Below are 26,415 nucleotides of genomic sequence, written 5' to 3' on the forward strand. Positions count from 1 at the left end.
AGGATTCCAGATCCCCACTGAACTGAAACGTATTAGTGGGGGTGGTAGTACTTTCTGAGTGGTATCCTTCCTGTTTTAGCAATCTATCTATTGACTTTGATCTTTATCTGCTTAGGTTTAGCACCCATTCTCCAGATACTTAAAGAAAAAACAGGAAGGGAGGTGGGAGACAGAGCATCACTCTCTTCCCACCCCTTTCCCTTCTATTTATTTCGAATTTTCAAATCCCCTACTCATAACTCCAGTCAACTGAAGTGGGCTGTGTCCAGGAAAGCTCATGATACCATCCACATGTTTTGTTTAGTCTATAAAGTGGTACCAGACCATTTGTTGCTTTTTTTAAAAGGCAGTGTCTCTTAAAGCTTTCCTTTCAGGATACAATTTCTCTTGCATACCCCACCATTTACCTCACAAACTGCTTGCTTACAAAAATCACTTTAAAATACAAGTGAACACACTTGTTACTGAAAATTGCATACTTTCTCATTTTACCATATACTTACAGATCAACTGGAAAATAATTATTTTATTTATATGTCAATGTATATAGAGCAATATAAACAAGTCCTCTCCCTTGACCCGTCCAACACTACCCTACCTCCATTTCACCCCACCTTCCCCTTCCCACATCCACCCCTTCCTCGTCGGCCCGACTTCCCTCCTGGAGCATCCCGGCCACCAGGAAACAGCTGTTTACAGGAGCGGGACGTTCAGAGAAGAGAGGGGAGGAGCCAGCAGCGGGACCAAGGCCCCGGGCGAGAGAGGGAGGCAGAGAGGGGAGCTTGGTTGCCAGCGGCTGCTGAGCACCAGCTCATTTCCCCCGGTAGGTGCTCCGGCCCCAAGGCACCGCTGCCTGCGCTTTGCACTGACGTGTACGCAGCCTGATGTGAAACTAGGCCAATCCCGAGAAGCGCGCTTGTGCCCCGGAGCGCTCCGTGCGGCGGCAGGGCCCGCGGCCCCCTGCTCCAAGAGCACTCGGGGGCGGTTTGGCCACCAGGCCTATTGCGACCCAGGCAGCCCCGACAGCCCAGAAGCGCCGCTCAGCCCCGCAGCAGCCTCCCTGGGGCTGCCCGGCCGCCTGTGAGCGTGGCGGGGCGGCGAGAGGCGCCGCTGCAGCGCGGGGGGCGGAGCTGGCCCGGGGAGCGCGCGTAGGTCGCCTCCTGCCCCTCTCCCCGCCAGCCGGGCCCGGGGAACCCGCCGCGCCGTGCCGGGCTGGGCTGGGCTGGGCTGTCTGGCGGGCATCCGCTGGCGGCGGGCGAGGCGGGGAGGAAGCGCCTCCGTCCCGAACGTAGCTCACGCCCCCAGCCGGGGCCGGCCCTCTCCCGCGGGATGAGGCTCCTTAAATAGCGGCTCAGGCGGCCCCTGCCGCCCTGCCCGGCGCCTCTCCCGGTCTCGCCAGCAGCCCTTGTGCCGGCTGCGTCCTCAGCGCCCGCTCGGAGCGTCGCGACCCCGCTGTATGTATCCCCTGCCCGGGGGCGGGTTCGCCGTCCTTGCCCGCCGAGCACCGGTGCACCGGAGGGCGAACCTGCTCCCGGAACCCCAAGTGTCGAGCACGGGTCACCCCCTATAGCTCGGGCCATCTCAAACACAGCAGGACAAAGGGCTGGGTGGGGGCTTGTCCTGCCTTGGCCCCGGGGAGGAGGGAGCAGAGGGACTCCCTCTGATTTTTGTATAGACTACAGTGCCGCTGGTAATGGGTTTTCTGGCTTTTTTTTTTTTTTTTTTTGCCGCTCTTTTAGCTTCCTGGGATCAGAAGCACACAGTGAACTTCCATCCAGGTCTGTGGCATTGCCTGAGTCTTGCATTTGTCCCGCGCTTTCAGTGACTCTTGCATTTCTTCAGAATCTTTCGCAATATTTGTTCTCGGGGAGGCTGACCACAAAAATGTTCACTGATGGTTTTTGAATCTAACACGGCCAGGCAATTTCTTTTATAGTCTGGCTCCGTTAACCATATTTTCTATTGTTGAAATGTTACATACTAGAACGTAGCCTTGCTTGCCCTAAAGACTGAAGTCGTTTTTCTGTTCACGGATGATATACATGTCAGGATACAGCATGGACAATAGGACTCCAGGCGAGCTTTTCTCACTACATTAGAATAAAGTATAGCGCTTGCTAAGGCCTATTCAGTGATCTTTGTTTAGCATTCACTTTATTATTACGTATTTACAGGGTGGATTACCCCTGTTTAGAATGCAAACTACCAAAATGATGTAATAGTTGTTAAATTAGTGATTGATAGAAGCATCAGCCATGAGCCAAGTTTGGTTAAAAGGAAAATAATATCCTCATCTTGATCATGTGCATACTAAGAATTCTTGCTTTGAGATTCAATTTATTGTATGTACAGTAGTATTCTGGTATATTTTGGGGAGTGGGAGGAAAGACATAGCAGCAAAACACGTGATAACTTGGAAAATGTTAGCTTCTTCCAGTAAGATTTATGAATTGTAGAGCACAAGGGAAAATAGAACCGAATCCTGGCATGACTACAGTGATCCCAAAATACCTGAAACATGTTCAATATAATTATATGGTATGAAGGGCTCAAACTAATGGCAAAATACCTTCCAATTTAAGAAGGATCAGGATTGAGTATCCATTGTGTTCAAAGAAGGCACTGATAGACATTCTTTAGAAATTTCTAAAATGAATACATTAATTAGTTGTGGAAAAAAATTAACATAAGGTATATTGACATTATTTCTAAAACTAATTTTGATAGTATGCAACTAAATTTTTAGTCAAATTTGAGTCACTGTTCAACATGATTGATTTGATAGCTGTATTTGATATACTAAATTTTCAAAACTTTGTAAGTACAGTAAAACTCCATTGGTCCGGCATCCAATGCTCCGGCACTCCTGATGGTCTGGCACCATCAGGAGCCCGGAAGTGCTCTAGCTGCTGAACAATAGGAGCTGCTTTGCGCCCCGCTTCCCCGATTCAGCCACTGCTGAAACTGACCAGCAGCTGAATCGGGGAAGCTGGGGGCAGAGCAGCTGGGGTGCTGCCGGGTTGGTCTCATAGTGCTGCCCCTTGGGGCTGCGGGACCAACCCGGCAGCACCCCAGCTGCTCTTGAGGATTCCTGGGGAAGAGCAGCTGCAGTGTTCCTCGGTTGGTCCCGCAGCGCCGAGGGATGGCGCTGCGGGACCAACCTGGCAGCAGCCCAACTACTCTGCCCCAGGCGTCCCCAAGTCAGCTGCTGCTGAAACTGATCAGCGGCTGACTCCAGGAAGCCCGGGCCAGCTGCTCTGCCCCAAACGTCCCCAAGTCAGCCGCTGCTGAAACTGACCAACAGCGGCTGAATTGGGGACGCCTGGGGCAGAGCCAGACTATCGGAAAGGGGGACTATGAGGGATCTGGGGTGGCATCCCCCCACCCCAGACCCCTCATTGCCCCCCCTTCTGATAGTCCGGCATAGCTGATAATCTGGCACCCCCTGGGTCCTAAAGGTGCCAGATTATCAGAAGTTTACTGTATTATAATTTCCTCTTCCATTGAAGTGGCTGAACACTCTCCAATCTCAAAGACTTCAATGAGGTTGCTCAGTACCATACAGAATACTGTTTGGCTAGCAGTGAGTGGTTTATTATGAATTAACACTAACGAAACTAACTCAAATTAAAATTAGACTGTGAAGTAAAACTATTATTAAAGAGTAGACTCAGTTTACACTTTAGATCATGCAGGCAACACTAGCTGATTTATTAAACAGTAATTATCTTTATTTTTAAGTTCCTGTTTTAAGATGGACATGGAAAATACTTAGCATTTTTCTAATGAACTATGCATGTCTCATTACAAAGTTGGTAGCAGAATGTCCTTAGAACGTAGCCTTCCTCCCCCTAAAGACTGAAGTCATTTTTCTAATGTTTCTAGCAAGAATAGCTGGGATTTAGAATATTTCCTGGACACAAGAGACTAACTAGCCGCTCAGTTGGGGTGCCCTTTTTATAATTATACTAATTATAAAGTAAGGAAAATCAGTAAGGAAATGTTGATTGACCATGGTCTTATAAGAGGAGAATATCAGTGGCTTTTACTGTTTATATTACTGTACAATGACCTTGCTTCTCTTTTTCTCTCTCTCCTCCTTTCTGTCCCCTTTCTCCGCTAGAGCAACCATGTTTGAAATTAAAAAAATCTGCTGTATTGGTGCAGGTTATGTTGGTGGGCCAACATGTAGCGTCATTGCACATATGTGCCCTAAAATCAAGGTTACAGTTGTTGATGTTAATGAAGCTAGAATCAATGCCTGGAACTCTGATACGCTTCCAATTTACGAGGTAAACTTGTATATATTATAGGATTTGTCTTTTAATATAAAATATTTTTCTCTGCTTTTACAGTCTCCCCTCTGCCCATCTTTGATTCCTGATGATTGTTCTAGGAGCATCGTACCTCATTCATACAGAATGCTTCTTCAATAGCTACACATTAACCATGTGCTGCAAATAAGGGTTTGAAATTACCACTAGCCACCACAAACTTAGTGCTCTTGGGTGCTGGGGAGTGTTTCAGAGATGTCTTTGTTAAGCCCTCTGCATCCTGGTCAGGAAAAAATGTCTACTGTATCCTGTAAATCAGGGGTGGGCAAGTACCGGCCTGTGGGGCCAGATCCCGTCTGCCACGGTTAGCTTCTTGCAGCCCCCCTGCTATATTTACTCGCACAGCAATAGGTACTGGTGATCGCAGCTCTTGTTGGCTGTAGATCACTGTTCCCAGACAATGGGAGCAGTGGGAAGCAGTGTCCTGCTGTTGCTCCCATTGCCCAGGATTAGAGATCTATGGTCAACAGGAGCTGTGATTGCTAGTACCTGTGGAAGTGCAGGTAAATATAGCAGGCAGCAGCCCACCAGAGGCTAACCCTGGTGAATTGCCACCGTGTTATTGCCCACCCTGCTGTAAATAATATAAAATGATTATTTTCTTGGGTCCTGTGTGCACTAAACACAGTTGGCTGCGTCTAGACTGGAATGATTTTCCGCAAATGCTTTTAACGGAAAAGTTTTTCCATTAACAGCATTTGCGGAAAAGAGCGTCTAGATTGGCACAGACACTTTTGCGCAAAAGCACTTTTTGCGGAAAAGTGTCCGTGCCAATCTAGACGTGGTTTTGTGCAAGAAAGCCCCGATCACCATTTTCACCATCGGGGCTTTTTTGCGCAAAACACTTTTTAGGTGTCTGCACTGGCACTCTTGCTCAAATACATTTGCGCAAGAGGGCTTTTTCCCGAGCGGGAGCCGCATAGTATTTGCACAAGAACACTGACAATCTTACATTAGATCGTCAGTGTTCTTGTGCAAATTCAAACGGCCAGTGTAGACAGCTGGCAACTTGCCAGTCTAGACGAAACCAGTTGAGTTAGAAGACCCAGTTATAACAAAGTTTTCTCCTTTGTTACAACAGAGTTCCAATTTATAATGTGAATGTCTGTCCATGTCTCAGGAAGATGTTTTGGATTACTGTGGTTAGGTCCCATCCACACTACAAATTGTAACTGTTGTCAGACAGGGGATCATCAGCCATATTGCAGATGTGTCTCCTAACTCTGTTTTAACTGTAATGCCGCTGAGCTCCAGGAAAGGAGAGAACAGTTTTCTGGGCTGTGAAAACTGGCTGCTGGAGACTGCACTTAACTGTGCTATTCATACCAGTGCAAACAGGCTGTCAACACTTAAGTTAAAAAGGGTGAATTCTTCACTGTCTCCTATACCATTGCAAATGGCTGTGGAGTGGTGAATCAAACTTTCACCCAGCATGCAAGTGACTGTGCAACATACAGGAAAAGGAGAAATCATTGGGAGGCTCATTCTGCCACGCTTAAGTACCTCACTACACAAGCAGTCTTGATTTTTTTGATTGGCATCAAGGTAGCAGAATCTGGACCTATGCTAGTTGTTCACCAGAATCCAATGTTTCTTAAATTTAGGATTTTTGTTAGAGATTTAATCCTTCCTATTAAGAGTCAGATTTATTTTTTAAAATCTTGAATGTTACCCTGATAATCACCAGTGGTATCAAGAGCTTTTAATTTCCTACCCAATAACACTTCACTTTTTTTGTTATAAAATCCTATTTTTAGTAAACACATATACTAATCTCAGTGTCACAGATCTGTTGATATGTAATATTATTAGGTTTTACACTGCAAAAAGACGTCCAGTGTTTTGAATACAAATTACCATTTTTAGTGCTTGGTATTTTAAATATTTTGTTCATTAAAGGCTAGTGCTCTCCCCCTTTCTTGTTATAAATACTAAAATTGATGTGAAAACATGTCAGGGCTCAATATATACTTTGCCCACACTTTTAAATGGCAAAAGTGAATGTTTTTGCTCAGTCATCAAACGCAAGGATTTGCCAAACTAAGATACAAGCTTGTTGCTTGTCTTCTGATGTTGCCTCTGATTATTACCCTTGATGAAATATCAAATACTGGGCAAAATTGGTCTGTTAACCTTTGTTTTAAAAAATCGAAACCATAACCTTTGCCTCTTGTTTCCAAAACTTCATTAAAATATAACATGGTAAAGTTTGTAGCATTTGGATTAGTGAATAAGAATTGTGGGAAGAATTGAAACTAGCTCTTAACATGGGTGAGCAAATGTCTTGTTTTTTTATTAAAACTTAAACCGTTTGAGCAAATTTTAAAACACATCTAGTCTCTTCGTACAAGAAGCACAGCTGTTTCCCACCAGGATTTCTATTGCTTACAAAGAATACCCCAAAACTTTCAAAAATAAGTTCACACAGTAGTGATTTTTTGACCCCTGGCACTTTGTACTCCAGCTGCGATGTAGAAAATACAAGTTAATCCTTCAGTTTCTACATGACCAATATTGTGTCTGAATCCCAGCAAAAATCACAGTTGAAATGTTAAACTTATTCATAATTGGGTTCTGGTGCTTGTTGGGAATGGCTCGGGTTCTGTGGTAATGATTTTCTACCTGAGTTAATTTTTTATTTCTGTTAGGTCAGCTGTCTTGTAAACAATGAGACAGCAAAAAATGTTTTCTGTGGGTATGGTGCAGCTTCTCTACCTTCCCCCAGGCTGAACATTTACCTTGAGGAAAGTTACTGAAAAAAGATCTTTCATGTGTCATTCTTTTGATAGTATTTTCATAAGTAGATGATTTTGTGATTGGGCTAAATTCAGAATTTTTACTATATTATTTAGCAAAGTGGCATTAGTTTCTGTCTAATTAAAACATTTTTGTATGGGGTCCTAATATATGCAATTTGTCAAGGTGTATGAATAACCAGAGACCACATGCAAGTAGGGGAATGTGTTGAGGAAGCATCCCAATGCAATGTTTCTGTGTGAGCTAGGGCTATGGTTAGTTTGTTCTGATTATGATCCTCTGGGAATCCACACAAGTTTTATTTTTTGACAGATTGAAATTACTTTTTAATTTTTTAAATTTTATCTTTATTAAAACAGAACCTTTTGTGGTACTTAAAATAGGGATGTAAGTGACTAGTCGACTACCTGATAAGCCTAGGCTTATTGGGTAGTCGAGTCACTACTCGACTTGTCGTTCCCCCCCCTCTTTGCTGCTTCTGATACAGAAGCAGCAAGGGGGGAGCGGGAGCTGGTTTAAAAGCCTTTTTCTCCACCAGAACTGTTTTGGGGGAGAGGGCAGAGGAGGCAGAGGTACAGCAGAGGAAACAGTGTAAGCAGGGATTCAAGCAGTCCCTGTTCATGCTGGGTCCCAACTGCTGCCACTCTGCCTTTTAAAGGTAGCAAGAGCCCTGCAGGCATTCAAAATGCAGAGGCACACGGGGATAGTGAGCGCCCCATCCCCTTACCGACTGAGTAGTTGATGGAATTTCCATCTACTAATTAATTAGATGATTAATCGAAATTTAACCTCCCTAACTTAAAGTTGTGTGCTGTCTGAGTATGTTGTTACCTATCTTAACTAAATTTTGATTATTACATACTTGCCTGTGTCTTTCTCTAGCCAGGACTCAAAGAAGTGGTAGAGTCCTGCCGAGGAAAGAATCTCTTCTTTTCCACCAGTATTGATGATGCCATTAGAGATGCTGATTTGGTATTTATTTCTGTAAGTAGTTTTCTTGTGTACTTCTATTATTATTATTATTATTTATTATTATTATTACATTGCTGTGCTCAAATGTGTTTGGGCGGGGGGGGCGGGTGTTCCATTATTTTTTTTACGTGTCCTTTATTTTGTTTGGAGAAGTGATATGGTTCCATGAGGCATAATAGACTTGTGTAGCATTATGCTGTTTTTAGCAGGAAAGTGCGCTTAGCTTTGCAGTGAGGATGATAAAACTTTTAATATTCTTCTTTTGCTATTATTTATCACTCTTTTTATCTTTGAAACACCCAACAAACCTTTGGACTCTATCTGTACAAATAACAAGCTTTGTTACTTAGCTCAGGATTTTCTGAAGACACGATACAAAATAACAAAATCTACTAGCATAAACTTCTATTTGTAGCATTCCACTGAAGTGGACAGGACTCATGCAGAAATAGCAGTCCCCTTAGTAAGATTCATTGTAAGATTAGCAAAAAAAAAAATAAAAAAAAAAATTGTATAATACTTACATGGATATAAAGAGTCTTCTGACTTTTTTTTCCAGTTAATCAGCGGAGATTACAAGACTGCAACATTTTTTTTTATTTTTTAGATCGTGTCAAATAGTGTTCAATATTTTCACCCTCTTAAAACGCAAGGAAACAGGTTCTATTAAATGCATATTTGTGGCATTTTGCAGTGTCAAGTCATGTGCCTAGTTCCATATCCAAAAGAACTATATAAGAAGTAGCCCAGGGCTGCAGGCTAGTTATTGTTCTATTCTTCAGATGCTTTACAGAGAGTTGTACTTTTGGGAAGAGCTCTTGTTATTCTGTCCCCCTGAAGAGTCTTCTGCATGAATCAGTAAAATTTGATATTAATGCTCTACAGTAATTCCTCATTTAACACTATAGACGCGTTACTGAAAACGTTTGTGCAAAGCGAAAACGTGCTATGCAGGGTCAATTTTCCCATTAAAAATAATGGAAAATGTCGGGGTTGCATTTCAGGTGGTGGTGGCAAAGTCAATTTTTTGTTGGTGCTCCATTGTCAACGTCAACGTTAGATATCTAGCAACACAAGATAGCTAGCAATAAAAGTCGCTGCAGTTTGTTAAAACACGAAGATAAACACATGAGTGAGCGGAGGAGCACTGTGACCACATGTTCATTTGCCCATGCATATTACAACTGTTTTCATCAAGTTATACCACCACACAAAGTAGTCCACCACTTGATTATTTTTGTGTTATTTCGGGGATGGTCGTGTTATTCGAAAAAGTTCCCTAAAAAAAATCGTGCTATTGCGAAAACGTGTTAAGCGGGCATGTGTTAAATGAGTAATTACTGTACTTGATCTCAGCCTTGAATCGTCCGAAAACCAATTATTGGATGAGAGCCATTAACTCAGTCTGTAGATTGCCAGCTGTGTTCCTGTCCCTGACTGGTGAAACATGTTGCGTTGTGTTTTAGTTTCTATATTCTTGCCTTCAGTTTGTAACAAGGACTCTCCATGTACAATTAAGTGAAATATTGCCTTAGATTGCTTCCCTCCACACTCAAGAATAGCAATTTTCAGGAGCTCTGTGGCTGGTCTGCAGTTAGCTTTTCCAGGTTGGGGGCTAGCTTCACTAGTATTAGCATCAGAGCAATCCCTTAGAATAGAGGCAAATAAGGGTGAATTGAATCTTTGCAAATATTATAGCTTGAGCTGGGGAGAAGATAAGAAGTGGCTCTTTGTGGTCATGGAAAAGTGATTTTGAATAAAGATTAGACTCCGCTGATGCCTGTAGAGCTGCTATGAATGCCCCTAGTATAAATTTTATTTGGTGATGAACAGAGCTCAATGATATTTCCTAAGAAGTTAGAATGAGTAATTGATGATAGGTCTGCTAGCTGTTAATTGATCTGGCAGCCAGTAACTTGATGAACCAGTGGAACAGAAGCTTTCCTATTCTTGGAGTGCTATCTTACGTATGCAGGAGTTTCCTGTATCTTCAGACTTGTGAACATTTTGTTGAGATTGTAATAGCTTTTTCTTTCCCATGTATTTGTAACTAGGTTAACACTCCAACAAAGACCTATGGGATGGGAAAAGGTCGGGCAGCTGATCTGAAGTACATTGAAGCATGTGCTAGGCGGATTGTACAAAATTCAAATGGCTATAAGATCGTCACTGAGAAAAGCACAGTCCCAGTACGTGCAGCAGAGAGTATTCGTCGGATATTTGATGCCAATACAAAACCTAATTTGAATTTGCAGGTAAAAATAAAAACCTAGAAGTTGTGGGCTGAAGTATTTTCTCGTCCCCCACCCCCGATTCCTTGTTGTGCTTTACTTCAAACTTTATTTTCCTGTCTGTCTTTAGGTGTTGTCTAACCCAGAATTCCTAGCTGAAGGAACAGCTATCAAAGACCTAAAGAACCCAGACAGAGTCCTGATTGGGGGAGATGAGACTCCAGAGGGACAGAAGGCAGTCCATGCTCTCTGTGCTGTGTATGAGCACTGGGTACCCAAAGAAAAAATCCTCACAACCAATACTTGGTCCTCTGAGCTTTCCAAACTGGTTGGTATTTGTTGATTGCCACAGCAATACAACCACTTAAATACAAAATATCAGCACTAATGTTAGAATAAACCTCCAAGAGCTATAGCAACTCATTTTCTAAATGCTTATAAAAGGTTCCAGTGTTGCATATCACAATCATTTGTTTAGAACTTACTAGTTGGCTTTTCTGTATCAGAAAAGACCTTATCCAAAATCCGGTATATTTTGGGAATGAAATCATACATATTGAAAACAGCAGAAAATGGCAATATCGAGCAAAAACAAATCTGTGTACACATTGAAGTAATCCTCCCTCTTTTAAGATGCACCAAAAAAAAAAAAAAAAAAAACCCTTATCAAAAACCAGAATACTCTATTGGCTTACAGACATCTTATTTACAGAAGGAAAACCACCTCTGTTGTGTTTGTTTTTGTTGACAGGCAGCTAATGCTTTCCTTGCCCAAAGAATCAGCAGCATTAACTCAATCAGTGCTCTATGTGAAGCTACAGGAGCTGATGTTGAAGAGGTAGCAAGAGCCATTGGAATGGACCAAAGAATAGGAAATAAGTTTCTAAAGGCCAGTGTTGGTAAATGAAGAATCTTTTTGTCTTTTTTTTTTTAAACTTTTACAATTGGTATGAGAGCTGTCTTTATCCAGCACAATGGTTTAACTGGAAACATTTAGAAATAAGTACTGGTATTCTAAAACAATAGTTCAAAGCATGACCACTTACAAAATACCTACTGACGTGGTGGTGGTTGTAATGTTGTTGTTTTTTATATTTAATAAAAGGGATTGGATTGTCCTCTCTAGAATCTCTCACTTCCAGTTGGTATGGACTAGTTAGGATGCTGAGCAGCCATTGATGAAGAAAGATTACAATTTTATCCTTCTAGAGCATCAGTGGGCAACCTAGGCTAGTGAGTGGGCTGCATAAGTGGCCTTCATCTTAGTGGGTCACAAGATTGTCATAACCAAGATGGTCCCCCAGCAAAGAGTCGTTTTGCTAACAGTGCTTATTGTCCCTAGAATTTTCAGGGTGTGCTGATGGAACTGTAGCAGCACTTTGGATGCAGAGGGAGCACACAACTCTTACCATCAATCACCATGCACCTCACTTCCTGTGGCCTTGCTTTACATGTGTGTCACTGTAAGAATGCCATTAAGGAAGAGAAACTACAAAGATGGAAACAAGTGCAATCTGACAATCCCTAGTGGCTGGTTGATGAGTAGCTTTCTAATCTCTGTCTACACTCTAGTCTGCAGCATGAATTGTTTAGACTTAGGTACTGGAGATTGAGAGATGCCAGGGAAGGCATCAGTATGAACATTGTACCGCCCCAGTCTGAGTGGCCAAATATCCTGAGGCTCTTTCTTCGGGACACAAAACTTCATGGAGCATGCCCATTACTTGGATCAGTAGGAAGAGATGTGACCCCATTTATCTCCATATTAAAAATACTTAATTTTTAAAATTACTTTACCAAATGTTGTCTCTTCCACAAATGTTTAATAGAGAAATTGGCAAGAACCAAAATGTGTTATCCAAATATGACTGTTCAGATACCTTCCCATTGGACTTGGTAAAGGGGAGTCTGAGTGTTCTGGATCTTGCTACTCACTATTTTAACCCCCTCATCAGCTTTTTAGCTCTTCTTTGGATCCTGACCATGATAGTGTTTGAGAACCCAGAACCTTTTTAAAACTAGTTTACCTCTCATCTCTGGGTGTAGAGGTCCTTATGGGAAAAAGCAGCAGCTTTCTTGCGGTCAGTGGCAAAAGAATGTTAGGTCCTATAAGCTGCTAAAGTAAATAGGGTTGAAGAACAGGATTGGGAAGAACTTTGAGTGTAGCTGGTTAAAGAGATTGGCAGCATGGCACTGGAAAACATTCTGATATTTTGGTGTTCATTGCCAAATTTCAGGACCTGTGGAGTGCCATTTTTGAAGTGCCTGTATAGCCCCCCCCCCATCACAATGTGTGTAGTTGCTAGTTTCAAGAGCAGTGTACACACTACCACACATGCACACAGCAGGAAAACCAAGCAAAGAAACTGAACACCCTTGTCAGAAAGTGGCCTGCATCAGCTCCCTGGGGTATTACAGACATAAAGTGATTCCAAGTATTGCTAAGTATCAGAGGGGTAGCCGTGTTAGTCTGAATCTGCAAAAGCGGCGAGGAGTCTTGTGGCACCTTTATAGACTAACCGAAGTGTTGGAGCATAAGCTTTTGTGGACAAAGACCCACTTCGTCAGATGTATCTGACGAAGTGGGTCTTTGCCCACAAAAGCTTATGCTCCAACACTTCGGTTAGTTTATAAGGTGCCACAGGACTCCTCGCTGCTTTTGCAAGTATTGCTAAAGTCACTAATCTTTTACTGATGAAGACAATCTGTAGAGTAACCATTTCCTTTCTTTCAGGATTTGGTGGTAGCTGTTTTCAAAAGGATGTTCTGAATTTAGTGTACCTTTGTGAGGCTCTGAACTTGCCTGAGGTAGCTCGCTATTGGCAACAGGTATGAGTCCATTCACTGTGTAAAACTTAATATACAGGACACATCACTGTTCCCTCTGTAATGGGCCACTCATTCCTGTGCTTGTAACTTCAACATTGACTATGGCAAATTATCATTTATCCTTCTGTTTGGCACTGAAAATAAAAACTATAACTTAACTATCAAGATGATAAATATTTATTCCACTTGAGGCTGTAAGAGTACTTTATAAATGTAATGAGGTTCCGCATCCCAAAATAGGCATAGGTGGAAGGTGCTATTCAAAATATTTATTAATAAATACTATTCCTATGTTACACTGAGGGCGTAAATCCAATATCTGGCAGACCCATCCCAGGTAGCTTTATTTGCGCTGCCATGGCTAAATATAGCAATATTGATTTCAGCAGGGGGCAGAGTATTTGGGTTTGAGGTAGATGTAACATTGCACTTCAGTTGAAAAAGTGATCTTGTGGTTAAAAAATTGGAGACCACTGCTGCAACCACTTTGTGCCTTAGAGTAAATGACTTGCCCAGCACAACACAGGAAGTTGTTGACTTGGGAACAGAACCTTGGTTTCCTTATGCCATATCTGTTTTTAGCCACAACCTCTTACCCATGTCTACGTCCAGCATTAGTGAAGGCAACTTATTTATTTAATACACTTTCAAATAATTCTAAACTTTTTTTTATAGAAAATCTCACTAACTCATGTGTAGACTCCAGCACTTTGTTGCTTTTAATTTGATAAAGACCCTCACTAGTCAATTTGATTAAGCAAAAGCATAACAATATGGACTGTCAAGAGCTTCAGGGGGTAGCCAAGTTAGTATTTTTTTCTGTAACAGACAACAAATGGTCTAGTAGCACTTTATAGATTAACAAAACGTGTAGATGGTATCATGAGGATAGTGCATTGTGTTATCATGTGAGAAACAAGTTTCCAGGTCAGTGGCTACTAAGTCTGGTTGTGTGCTGTGTACTTTTTAAAACATGTGGGTTGATTGTTACAGAACATCATAGGTAAAGAGGGCCTCATCTTATCATTGTCCTGAGTGTGTGAAACTGCAGGCGTTAATTGCATTAGGTGGATGATTTTAAAATGAGGGATAGTAGGGAAATGGTTAACACTCACTTGGAGCTTCATTTAACGACAAGTTGAGAAAAAAGGGACACATTTACACACATTGTTTCAACTTATCTGGCTCAAGACAAAACAATCAGGTGTCACTGGGGTGAGTCTGACAAAGAAAGACAGAAAAAAAGGTCTTCCATTGACCTAGTTTACCACCTCTTGGGAAGGTGGATTACAGATGCTAATGGCAGAGCCCTGTTGTAGTGTTTCATCTGTAGACATGCCCATAGTGAGTGGAAACCCCCTAGAGTGATTGCAGCTACACCAATAGAAAGTTTGGTTTATCTTAAATTGATTAGGGATAGGTTTAAGATACATCAAAATAAATGGCTCTTAATTTAATTTGTCCGATAGCATGTTTTGTTAGTCTGTAAAGTGCTACCAGACCATTTGTTGTTTTTTTTTCTGTACAGACTAAATTGCTTCAGGGGGTAGCTGAGTTAATTTGTGTTCACATAGGTGTTTGCATGGCTTAAATTGGCTTAAATAAACCATACAAGTTTGTGTGTAGACAAAGCTGTTGATTCTGCAGGATGGGGCTATATCCTCCAGACATATCTCTACAACAGTAACACTCAGATCCTCAAAGGTAATTAGGTACAGAACTTTTATTGGGCCTAAAACATTAATCTTAAACCCTCCTATTAAGTGACTTTTCCTACTATCTCATCACCTCATTTCTTCCCCTTGGGCAAAGAGTAATTTACACACTACTTATAGAAAACCAGATCATTGCAAGTGACATTACTTTACCATTAACGTACATTTGCTGAGCAATTTATACCTGATGAGGACCATATGCCTCTGTGCATGTTTTGTTTGTTGCAATGAGAATGGGCTCATATTCAGGGAGGAGGGGAATAATTGCCTACATTATCTAAGATGTGTATGCCTTTGACCACAATCTCTGGGAAAACCTGGCTCTCTTACCTGGTCAGTAGAGACAATGGTCCTAAACAGAATAGGGATAAAAAACTAAAATGTTGGGAGGAGGGACAAAAAACTGCAGTGCTACAACAAAGGTGGAGAGCAACCTATATAGGCTTTAAGATCATTTCTCAAAAAGTAAGCATAAAAGTACACTGCCACTTACATCCATATCAGTCTTTGTGCATTGACATGTTACAGTATACACTAAACTGGTACATCTGTCAGGGATGGTGTAGGTGGAGCTTGGTCCTGCCTTGAGGGCGGGGGGCTGGACTCGATGACCTCTCGGGGTCCCTTCCAGTCCTATTATTCTATGATTCTATGATTCTAAAGCTGCCTGACTGTTGTGTAAAATAGATGTACTCAGTGCTTTTTCTGTTTTTTTTTTTTTTTAAAAAGTGCTGGTACTCCAGGGGAAAATGTATATTAATTTTATATCAATAAATATATGGCATTTTTTTGCAATTGCAGGAATAATTTTATGTTTATGCAAAATCTCAGACTTACATAATATCTGAAATTTTCACAGAAGTGTGTTCTATTTGATTAACCGTGGTCTATACTTGTTTTTATTTCAACAAAACAAGTTATGGTATCCTACAAAATTAAAAAGTACCTTAAATTTATATTTAAATTATTTTATATGAGCAAATTACAATTTTACACATCAAATTATTGTATTATATTAAAACAAAATCTGAAAAATATTCTAAAATATATCTAAAACATAATCTATAAATAATTAGGACTTTCTGATAAGAGTACATTTTCTTTAGTGGCCCTGAAAGCTATCAGCTTTTGTTTGTGAGACCCTCAGCAGGCTTCGAGTTTGACATGCCTGATTTAAAGCAAGGTCAGGCTTTGGTTGTATGAGGAGGGAGGCTGGAGGCCCCCCCCCATTCATATGGGGAAACATTGCTGGCTGTTCCCCTTCATCAGGGAGCCTGGGGAAAGTGCACAGTTAGCTCCATTCCTCAAGCTGGCTTAGGAGATGGGTGAATCCACTGGAGTTACAGTGGTAATGAAGAGGCATTTCTCCCCTGGCCCCAAGCAGCTGCTGTGAGAGGGCTGGAGCAGTCCTCTCCCCCTGAGGCAGCCTGCACACCAAATCCCTCATCCCCATTCCCATTCCAAATCAATGATTTAAATGAAGAAAAACAAAAATTGAGTTAAGAATCCAAGCAATAACAGGTATATCTTCTAGTAATATATACATACAAGCATAAACCTAGTGGGAAGAGTAGTTTTGGCTCTGACATTATGCCCTCATTTTCTAAGCTAATTTTCTTCCTGGAATTTACCATTATGCTCTCTTCTGTTGCTTTCCATGAATTGGCCTTGAATAGTGACATATATGTATGGGGATTTTTTTGTTTGTTTTTTGAGGGGCAAAGGGTGATTTGGTTAATCTATATTGCACCGAAAGAAAAAGTGAAATAGCTTTTAAAAGTGAAATCAACCATTAAGAGCTGGGAAAAGCTTTCATACAATGGAGCAGCACCTGAAATTAGGACACAGATTTTCAAGATCCTTTGTTAAGCAGATGTTCACTGGAAGTTTTAGTGGGGCAAAATTTGGTTTCAGGTAGCTTCTGGATGTGAAATCATTTGAAAATATACACTGACTTCAATGGGCTCAGGATTAAGCCTGCTCTTTCTGCTACCATGATTAAAAAAGCTGGATTAGTCCATCAGTTACTTATATTTTTACCTATTAAAGTAGGAATTGCAACTATGTTAATATTTAAAGCATGTACATCCCTCTAGTTCAGTTTTAACTAAGTGCTTTTATCAGAAACAAGAGGCTTGGCAGTGACACTTTCTCCAGTAATTACTCATATTGCATGTCTCTGGTCAAGTGTAACCTCATTCATACATCCATATTCTGCATAATTTCAGGTGATAGACATGAATGACTACCAGAGAAGGAGATTCGCTTCCCGTATTATTGATAGCTTGTTTAACACGGTTACTGACAAGAAGATTGCTATTTTAGGATTTGCATTCAAAAAGGATACAGGAGATACAAGGTATAAAATGCATGAAACTAATTAACACTTTCCAGAATGACTTATGTAATCTTGGGCTCCATCTATTCAGCTACAACTACTTTGTTTATCACCAATTCAACTGTCCAGGTGGGAAGAGGATCAAATAGATGCCCTCAATATGTTGTGGCTGCAATGGTTTTATAAAATGGCTTGGGCTGTCTTAAGTGGGTGTACTTTAAAAAAACAACAAATAGTCTAGTAGCACTTTTAAGAACAACAAAACATATAGATGGTATCATGAGCTTTCATGGGCAAAACCCACTTCTTCAGATGACAATGGCTGTGTTCAAATATAAAAATGACCTTTTACCCAATGCAAAAACCTAGACTAGAGGTAAGATAGTAAAGTGCTGAGGACAATATAAGTACTTAAGCAGAACACAGATTTTGAACCCAGTGTGAGCGAGCTAGATCCCTCCACTGTCCACAGTAAAGCATACAAACCATTTCTCTCTCTCCTTCCTTTATTGGTAACTTAAACAATTACACATCATAGACCTTAAACAAAATTTCTATGCCAAATTTGCCAAATTCTAAGGTTTTCCTATTTGGATCACCTCTGACTAAATTCTTTCTGTCTGAAAGATCTTTTTGCTTTAGAACCTGGTTGTTGGAGCTAATCAGATGTGCTTGCTGGTTTGACTCCTAATTATTCAAACCATAATGCAGGAGTCATCTAAACTCAGATTCTAGTGTCCTGTGTTTACTTACAGGCAGACAATCTATCATCCTTTTACACCCCACCTACTGTAGTATTGGGCACCATTTACACTGCTTGGCCAGATTCTACATTAAGTTCTGAATGAACCAGATTGTTTAAAAATATTTTTTTTAAATCTTTTAGTACAATGAAGGCTTTCTCATTTGGTGGCTGGGACTAAAAATTTGTGTTTAATCCTTTTAAGCTACTCTCTTCCTCCTTTTTTTATGATTTACTTTCCTGTTCCCATGTGTTATCATTGGCCATTACATTTAATAATTTCATTTTGAAAGCTTTGGCACTGCACATTTCTGAGTATTGGTTCATGTTCTATATAAATCAAATGTTTCTCTGAAGACTTTCCTTAACTGGCTGACTTCTTTTCTTAGAGAGTCTTCCAGTATTTACATTAGCAAGTATTTAATGGATGAAGGAGCAAAGCTCCATATCTATGACCCTAAAGTACCAAGGGAACAGATAATCCTGGATCTCTCTCACCCAGGTGTCTCAGAAGATGACCAAGGTGAGAAAATTCTGCTTCTCATGAACTCAGTTTGTTGTGTGTTATCAGGCAGAATCCATCTTGCACCCTGGAAATTGTTTTCAGTGTGGCAGAGAGAGATGCTCAGTTAAATTATTAAATCGGGGTTTGCCTCCGTTAAAAAAGGGCACTGTCAACTTTTAACTTCATTCTTTGTAATTCTAAAATCCTTGCATTTGTGAAAGTTATCTCTGTGGCAGTCTGTCCCTTTTGATACATTAATCTTAAAGAGATGCAAAGAGAATCTCCTTCTTCAGTTCAAAAAGTAGGTGAGAAAGGGGAGGGAATGAGGAAGGAAACTAGTTTTATTCTATCCATTCTTTCTCCACTTCCAGGTTCCTACCCCGTACCTGTTGAGTCTTGTGCCAGGATAGTCCAGCTACCTGGCTCGTCCAGAAAATAACTCTCTAATTCTCTGAAAGCTAATGTTGTATACTTTTGGGGATTGTAGTACATCAAATCCACACAAGGAGCATTTTGCTACTGTATTATACTGGTACAGCTATACCAACGAAGGACTCCTAGTGTAGATCTGGTCTGTCTTGAATGCCCCAACAGAAAATAAAGAATACCGGGGGATGGGTGGATGGGGGACACTCAGAGACCTTGGCAAGAAGAAAGGGGAGTGATGGTACACACAGGAGCTTATGAAGGAATGCATGAAGCCACTAGAATGTGCAGTAAGCTCAGCTAATAGAGACCATGTGGCATTTATACCGTATTAAATAGTAAATGTGCCTAGACTGTTGTGAAAAGTTTGTGTTTGGGAAGGGCTAGCAGGAAAATTGTCTGGTCAGAGTACACATTAGACTGAGTGCTGCCAGGAAAGGGGAAGCATAATCTTCATTTTTTTTCTGCTGCAGTTTCTCGGCTAGTCACTATTACTAAAGATCCATATGAAGCCTGTGATGGAGCTCATGCCCTTGTGATCTGCACTGAGTGGGACATGTTTAAGGTAAAAATAATACCTTTTTTAAAAACAGGAAAAAATTGAGGCATTCTTACACTTATGGAAATTCTGTGGGGGCATTTACAGGAGCTGGATTATGAGCGCATTCACAAAAAAATGCTGAAACCAGCTTTCATCTTTGATGGTAGGAGAGTTCTTGATGATCTTCATAATGAGCTACAAGTCATCGGCTTTCAGGTAACTAGCTGTTTCTCCTTTTGGAAATGTATGATTAGAATCTTCTTGTGATTCAACGTGTGCTTAATACCTTGCTTTATAGTTAACCTGTAAAAATCCTTTTATTAAAGATTTTCTACTGTATTATATTGGTACAGCTATACCTTAAAATCCTTTTATTAATCTTGACTGACAGCACTTTTCCTACAGTACTGTTCTGATAGTAAACTGATACTGCTTTAAAATCCAAACCATATCAAGCTGTTCCATCAGTATTCAGTAATGTACATAAATGAGTTTACTAGACATAGTCTACTCTAGCACTTTTGTCAGCAAAACTTTTACTGGTCGAAGTATGAAAAAAACACACCTCTGACTGACATAAGTTTCACTGATTAAAAACGCTGAGATGGACAGTACTACGTTGGTGGGAGATACTCTCCCACTGTCATAGCTACTGCTGCTCATTGTGTGTGGTTTAATTATGTGGATATGAGAGAGCTCTTCCACAGCTACACAGGAAACCTTGCAGCAGTGCTGCAGTTGCAGCAGTACAGCTATGCTGCCAAAAGGTCAATAATGAAGACATAGCGTTAACTGATGCTGCCAGAGTACCAGGATGCCTAATATTAAAATTTGTGTGAACGATATCTCATGTATTTTATCACTTCCAGGCTCAATTAAATTCTAAATGAGACCTAGAAACCAAATTAGTCAAGCCTTATAGCTGAATGTTTTGTTTACTAAATGCTGAAGTGTACAAATCTGACACAGTTGGTACACAGTTGTCTAAATAACTTGATTTATTTCAGAATGTACTAATATACCAATGGTTAGTTTGAAAACTGAAATTATCCATCATCGATTGTCTAGCACAGTGCTATTATTCCATTTTGTCATGTGGTTATTGTTGGAGTGTTCCCTGCTCTAGTAGTTAGTTTTTTTTTTTTTTCCTAAACTACACAGAGGAGTTCTTGTTCAAGAGGTAAAGATACACCTCAATTATTCAATGGTGGGGTCTCTGATCTAGTCTGTCCTTAAGCAGAATTAGTTGGACCTAATTCTCTCCTAACACCAGTGTAGCTGAGAACAAATATGTTGACGTCTATTGAATTAAGTGGTCATTTGAGGAAAATCAGGCTCACCATACGGAAATACCAATGATGATGCCTCCAAACTTCCTGACTAGTTAAAACAGGTTGAAAACTCTTAGCTTTGAAGGGGGCGTCTCTGTGTGTAAAATTTTTAAAAGTCAAATATCATCCATCATTTGTGTTTAAAATTAAAATTTTAACATAGAGGTTGGAAACTCTTAAGCACCCACTTCTTATTTCTCATATAAGCAGTCACATTGAAACCAATGAACATTCAATTGCTTAGCATTAAGCACATAGCTAAATGTTTCCAGGACTGAGGTGTGTCTTTACTGTAACAATTTTTAAAAAGCTTGTTTTGCATGTGCAATATGAGAGAGCACTTTTAGTAGACAAACTGAACTAAAAATACAGCCATTTAATGTGGCTTTTATCCACTGAATGCATATAAGAAGTGTGGGCAAAGCCCCAAGTTTACTGGTTCCTGACAGGCTGACAAGATTCTCTTTGCACAAACTTTACATAGTATTTTTTTTTCCTCCTCCAGATTGAAACAATTGGGAAGAAAGTGTCTGCAAAAAGGATTCCTTTTGCTTCTTCATGTGAAATTCCAAAGTTCAGCCTGCAAGATCCACCTGTCAAAAAACCCAGAGTATAAGTTTTAATAGGTACTTAAGAATCACCGTGGACCAGTGTGAATTTTTAAAAGAGCATACTGTTCTTAATCTGTAAACCTATTTTACATTAGAGATGATAGCAGTGTACTAGGTACATGTGAACCCAGAATCTATTTTCTAATCTCTCTATTTTTGAAATTATTGTATTTTTTTCGGTTCTTGAAGACTATACGAGCCTGACTGGTTTTACTAATCAATTTTTATGAACATTTACTTCAGTCAGCGAACTTTTGCTTTTAGAAATACTCACAAACTGCACTTTAAATTTTATAAACAACATAAAGGCCAAATGTAATTGACAGAATTGTTCTTACTTTGATCCAGGAATAAGTGGTACTCAGTAGTGTCATTTTCTTTGCTGAAGATTTTAATTTGACTTGGTATAATTTTGTTTTCCTTGTTGCCTGATCTAACTCATGTGAAAGTCGGTGGAAAGATTGTAATTGACTTTTATCAGTGTTGGATTGAGCCATTAAACAGAGTATAGATCTGGTTTTAACAATGAGGCCACAATCCTGATTGGGACCTCTGGGCATCAATGCAATATAATAATTAATAATTGTATCGGGGAGCTAGATCCCCATCTGCCATTAATTCTGTAATGGGCTTGCAACAATAATGTGACCTATCAGATATGTCTCTACTGATTCCTTGGTCTTGGCTCTATTATATGTACTGTATAGCATTTGTTGTCATTTGTAAATTATGGATTTAATTCGATCTTTTGGTCCAAATTCTCCTGTTACAGTGTTACCACCCCAGTGTCTTAAACAAAGAGAAGCATTGGCCCTTTTGCTTTCCCTTCTTGCTGAACACTGATTGAAATGTTCCCTTTCAAGGTGATGGGTACTCAGTGGTCCTTTTCTCCCCTTCCTGCAACCATATATGAGCTGGAAGCAGATGTTCTTCCCACTGAATCTGCAAGAATTTTCCCATGACACTTTTAAGAGTATCTAAAAACCATAAAGTAGTTCGCTTTCTACCTCACTCTGATTAGCAGGAATGTATCTTATGTTTGCTTTTTATATATTTCACTTTAATTTCTACTTTTCATTGTCCTAATAGATCTGTGCTATTAAATACTTTTTTTAGTAATAAAAGTCTGTATTTCACCTGTTTCCGTATTCTCATCTTGGGGGCTGTGACAAATAGGTGCTGTGAATAGGTGTCGGGGGCCATGAACCCTTAATTTTCTTTGTTAGAAGGGCATGGAGGCCCCAAAACTTCTCAAGTAATTTGGGCTCATGGGTTGTGCTCATGGGATTGAAAACTGCTTAACAGTTATTAACCTAACACTTGGCTGTGTATATTCTTGTAGGTGCAGCATAGTTTACAGCAATAAACATACTATTGGTGCATTGATTTCTATTGCAATGAGGTTATGATAACCATTTTAACCCCTGAAAGTTTATACAAATGTACTTAATTATCTGCAGTAAGGGCTACAACCAGAAAAGAATGTAGGTGTCCAAAATGTAGCTCCTCAAAACCCCTCTCTGCTCAGCCTCTGCTTCATTCTGTAGGTGCTTAATATCCATAGGCACCCACATTTTTGCCATGGGCCATGCTCACAACTGCCTAAGTTGTGATACGTAGGTGCCAGGCCCATGCCTAAACTCCAGTGGCATTCTCAAAATGGGTATTACACCACCTCCTCCCACAAGCGCAAAGGGGGAGTCACATGGTGAAGGGACTGATTCAGTAGGCATGCTCACAAGCTGCCTACTGGATCATGGCCTGCACAAAATGCAGGTGGTGGCTGCCTAATCACTGGGTTAAAGGCAATAAATGGGGGATAAAGCACTCAATCAGTATGTGAGAAATCCAGGGTCTCCCACTTCTCATGAGAGCGGCCTAACCACTAGACTTTGGGTGGGTCAGGACTCTCTTAAGTTTTTCATTTGGTGTGAAATAGCTCATAGTAAGAACATAAGAACGGCCATACTGGGTCAGACCAAAGGTCCTTCTGGCCCAGTATCCTGTCTACCGAAAGTGGCCAGCACCAGGTGCCCCAGAGAGGGTGGACCGAAGACAATGGGTAGCCAGGAGAAGAGTGACTGAGCCTATAGGCCAGTAGTAAGGGTATTCACGTGTGATGTGAAGACACAAGTCCTTGTATCAATGACATCCTTTATGTACCCCTTTTCCCGGAAAGGCACTCCTCCCGCCCCCAGCATGGATTTAGGCGCCTTCGTCCCTTTGAGTGAGAGAGGTGCTTGGGGCCTATCAATCTCCTTGGCATTTTTTGGATCCCATTGTTAGGTACTCGACTCTGCCAGTGCATTGCACAGTCAGTGTTGTATGCCTGTTCTGGAGCTCTAGACTCCCAATAGGTGGCAAGGCACAAATCTCAGCATTTTAAGTCCCTGTTGTGGATCTAGTCCTAAGTCAAAATCTTTTTTGTTGGAGAAGCTAGTTATCCTTTCATATCTTTCTATGGGGTCAGTCAGAATTGTCCAAGGCCAACTGTTCTACATCCAGGAATGTTGCAAGTGAGTAGCAAGCCTATTTTGGAGGGAGAATACTAATTCTGCAACTTGTCGGCTGCACAAAGTGACCGGCAAGCGGATAATGCTGGAGCAAATGCAGCTGTGAAAGAGTACACGGTTATGGACACTACCTAGGAAGGAATACCTGTAACCTCACCCTTTTTCTATTTTGTTGTGTACTCAAACTGATTGCTAAGTCATCTATCCTGCTGGAGCTGAAGTAGTTAAATTTTATATTTGTTTCTATAATCTTAGTATACAACTAAAATCTGGACTAAATTTTTAAAATAATGTAAGAGGATATGGTGGATAATTTGATTGCTTTTAGGAGTATTGGGGACATCTTTTTGTTAACCTATGTTTCCTCCTAAAATTGAAGACCACACTTTTTAATAATGAAGAGTTGGAGCGTCAATTATGTATATGTAAAGGAGAACCTCTGAGGAGATCCCTTGTGAATGCCTGTAAGTACAATTTTTTGTTAAAGAACATATTACATTTTTGTGATGCAGTATCTGTTGAGTTAGGACCCCGTTTCAACTTCTGTTAGTCAATAGATAGACTTCCAATGAAGTAATTAGCAGCTGAATCAAACTTTATTCTGCCAATTGTAGGTTTGTTTCAAATTTTAGACTTTGTAGGTTAATGCACATTTTGTAATGATACTTGAGTAGAAAGAGAACCACAGCATCTACAATTAAAGGGTTAAAGTCAACTTGAAATCTAGATCTGGAAAAAAAAGTGGAAAAAGTAGCTTTACATACTGTTTGAATCTTCCTCACACTTCCTTTTTAAAAATCCTCTTCCCACTTTTCGCTAAGAGTTATCTGCACAGACAGGTAAAACTGAAACATCAAGGCCAGGACGCTCAAGTGATTGCATTGGGAATTAACTCATAATTAAGTATTTAGGTATCTAACTTGAGCCCAGCTCCTCAATGGATAAATAAAATCTCGCTGAAAGTGAAACTGAAAAAGTCTTCCATTAATTTTCTGTTGTTCTTACCAGCTCTACTGACAATGCTGTCAGATGCACAAAGTAAACTTTAAAATACTACTTGCTGTAATCTTTCTTATAGTAATCTTGGGTGTTAACTGTTGGAAGTAGGGAGAAATAATTTTTGTGAGTGTAAGGGCTAATACAGGCAGTCCCCGACTTACGCGGATCCAACTTATGTCGGATCCGCACTTACAAACGGGGCTTTCTCGCCCCGGAGCTCGCAGGCAATGGTCCCTCCACCTCGACCTCCGGGACGAGAAAAGCTGCTCCCGGTGCCCCTGGTCTGCTGGGGACCGTCTCCAGCAGACCAGGGGCACTGGGAGCAAAGCCGCAGCAGCGGCGGGTTCCCGCGTTTCTGAGGCTTTGCTCTGGGAAAGCCTCAGAGGCGCGGGACCCTGCCGTGGCTGCGGCTTTGCTCCCGGTGTCCCTGGTCTGCTGGAGACGGTCCCCAGCAGACCAGGGGCACCAGGAGCAAAGCTGCAGCCGCGGCGGGTTCCCGCGCTTCTGAGGCTTGGCTCTGGCAAAGCCTCAGAGGCGCGGGACCCTGCCACGGCTGTGGCTTTGCTCCCCATGTCCCTGGTCTGCTGGGGGGGGGGACGCAGCTAGTGTGCCCCCCCCCAGCAGACCAGGCTTTTGTTGTGGACCCTGGGGCAGAGCAGCTGGGGCGCTGCCGGTTGGTCCCGCAGCGCCGCTCTGGGCACTACTGGACCAACCCGGCAGCACCCCAGCTGCTCTGCCCCAGAAGTCCTGATTCAGCCGCTACTGGTCAGTTTCAGCAGCGGCTGAATCAGGACGCCTGGGGCAGAGCAGCTGGGATACTGCTGGGTTGGTCCAGTAGCGCCGAGGAGCAGCGCTACTGGAGCAACCCAGCAGCACCCCAGCTGCTCTGCCCCAGGCATCCCCAAGTCAGCTGCTGCTGAAACTGACCAGCGCTGACTATAGGAAGCCCGAGGCAGAGTTGCTCTGCCCCGGGCTTCCTGGAATCAGCCGCTGATCAGTTTCAGCAGCAGCTGACTTGGGGATGCTTGGGGTTCTTAAGTTGAATCTGTATGTAAGTCAGAACTGGCGGTCAGTTTCGGCAGCGGCTGAATCTGGACGCCAGTTCCGACTTACATACAGATTCAACTTAAGAACAAACCTACAGTCCCTATCTTGTACGTAACCCGGAGACTGCCTGTATAGTTTTAGAATATTAGGAATTGCTCTTCATCATCCTATTTATACTCTGAATGATTGACAATCCTCAGATGCTCAATTAGGATCATCCACTGTTAGCAGAAGGACGAACTGGGCTCAGGAGACTTGGGGTCAGTTCCTGTAATGGACTTCCTGGTAGAGTTGTTAGATATAGTGTAACCACATACAATGTTACTGGTTATGTAACTATGTGATAGTTCCTGGGGGCCAGGCTGGCAGCCAGTGCACTCTGGTTCCACTCGCAGGGAGCCCCTTGTTTCTCCATGCTGCTGCCTCTATCCGAGGCAACAGCGTGGGGTGGCAGGCAGGAGCTGGTCTATGAGGGTAGCCAGTTTAAAAAAACTTCTCCTCTCACTGACAAGCTGCCTGCCACC

General features: G+C 41.5%; 1 protein-coding gene across 5 annotated transcripts; it reads left to right on the plus strand.

Annotated features, from left to right (window-relative positions):
- The first annotated feature begins 722 nt into the window (after positions 1 to 722).
- Positions 723 to 22,468, plus strand: UGDH (UDP-glucose 6-dehydrogenase). 5 transcript variants are annotated; one of them, XM_006129508.4, is made up of 13 exons: positions 723 to 823; positions 1,740 to 1,778; positions 4,124 to 4,292; positions 7,974 to 8,075; positions 10,118 to 10,318; positions 10,425 to 10,622; positions 11,046 to 11,193; positions 13,029 to 13,123; positions 17,067 to 17,197; positions 18,308 to 18,441; positions 19,323 to 19,414; positions 19,496 to 19,606; positions 21,227 to 22,468. In XM_006129508.4, the coding sequence occupies exons 3-13, from the start codon at positions 4,131 to 4,133 to the stop codon at positions 21,335 to 21,337; spliced, it is 1,485 nt and encodes a 494-aa protein (XP_006129570.1). In that variant the 5' UTR covers positions 723 to 823; positions 1,740 to 1,778; positions 4,124 to 4,130; the 3' UTR covers positions 21,338 to 22,468. The 5 variants fall into 5 exon arrangements, with proteins under 5 accessions (XP_006129570.1, XP_075786671.1, XP_006129569.1 ...); XM_075930556.1 differs by lacking the exon at positions 723 to 823 and adding an exon at positions 1,130 to 1,148; XM_006129507.4 differs by lacking the exon at positions 723 to 823 and adding an exon at positions 1,208 to 1,454.
- Positions 22,469 to 26,415: the final 3,947 nt, after the last annotated feature.

This window comes from Pelodiscus sinensis, chromosome 5 (assembly GCF_049634645.1).
Source record: "Pelodiscus sinensis isolate JC-2024 chromosome 5, ASM4963464v1, whole genome shotgun sequence".
Classification (NCBI taxonomy): Eukaryota; Metazoa; Chordata; order Testudines; family Trionychidae; genus Pelodiscus; species Pelodiscus sinensis.

Coding starts and splice junctions, on each gene's coding strand:
- UGDH (XM_006129508.4), top strand. CDS start 4,131: ATGTTTGAAATTAAAAAAATCTGCTGTATTGGTGCAGGTTATGTTGGT. Junction 13,124..17,066: donor TAGCTCGCTATTGGCAACAG/GTATGAGTCCAT, acceptor GCATAATTTCAG/GTGATAGACATGAATGACTA. Junction 17,198..18,307: donor AAGGATACAGGAGATACAAG/GTATAAAATGCA, acceptor TTCTTTTCTTAG/AGAGTCTTCCAGTATTTACA.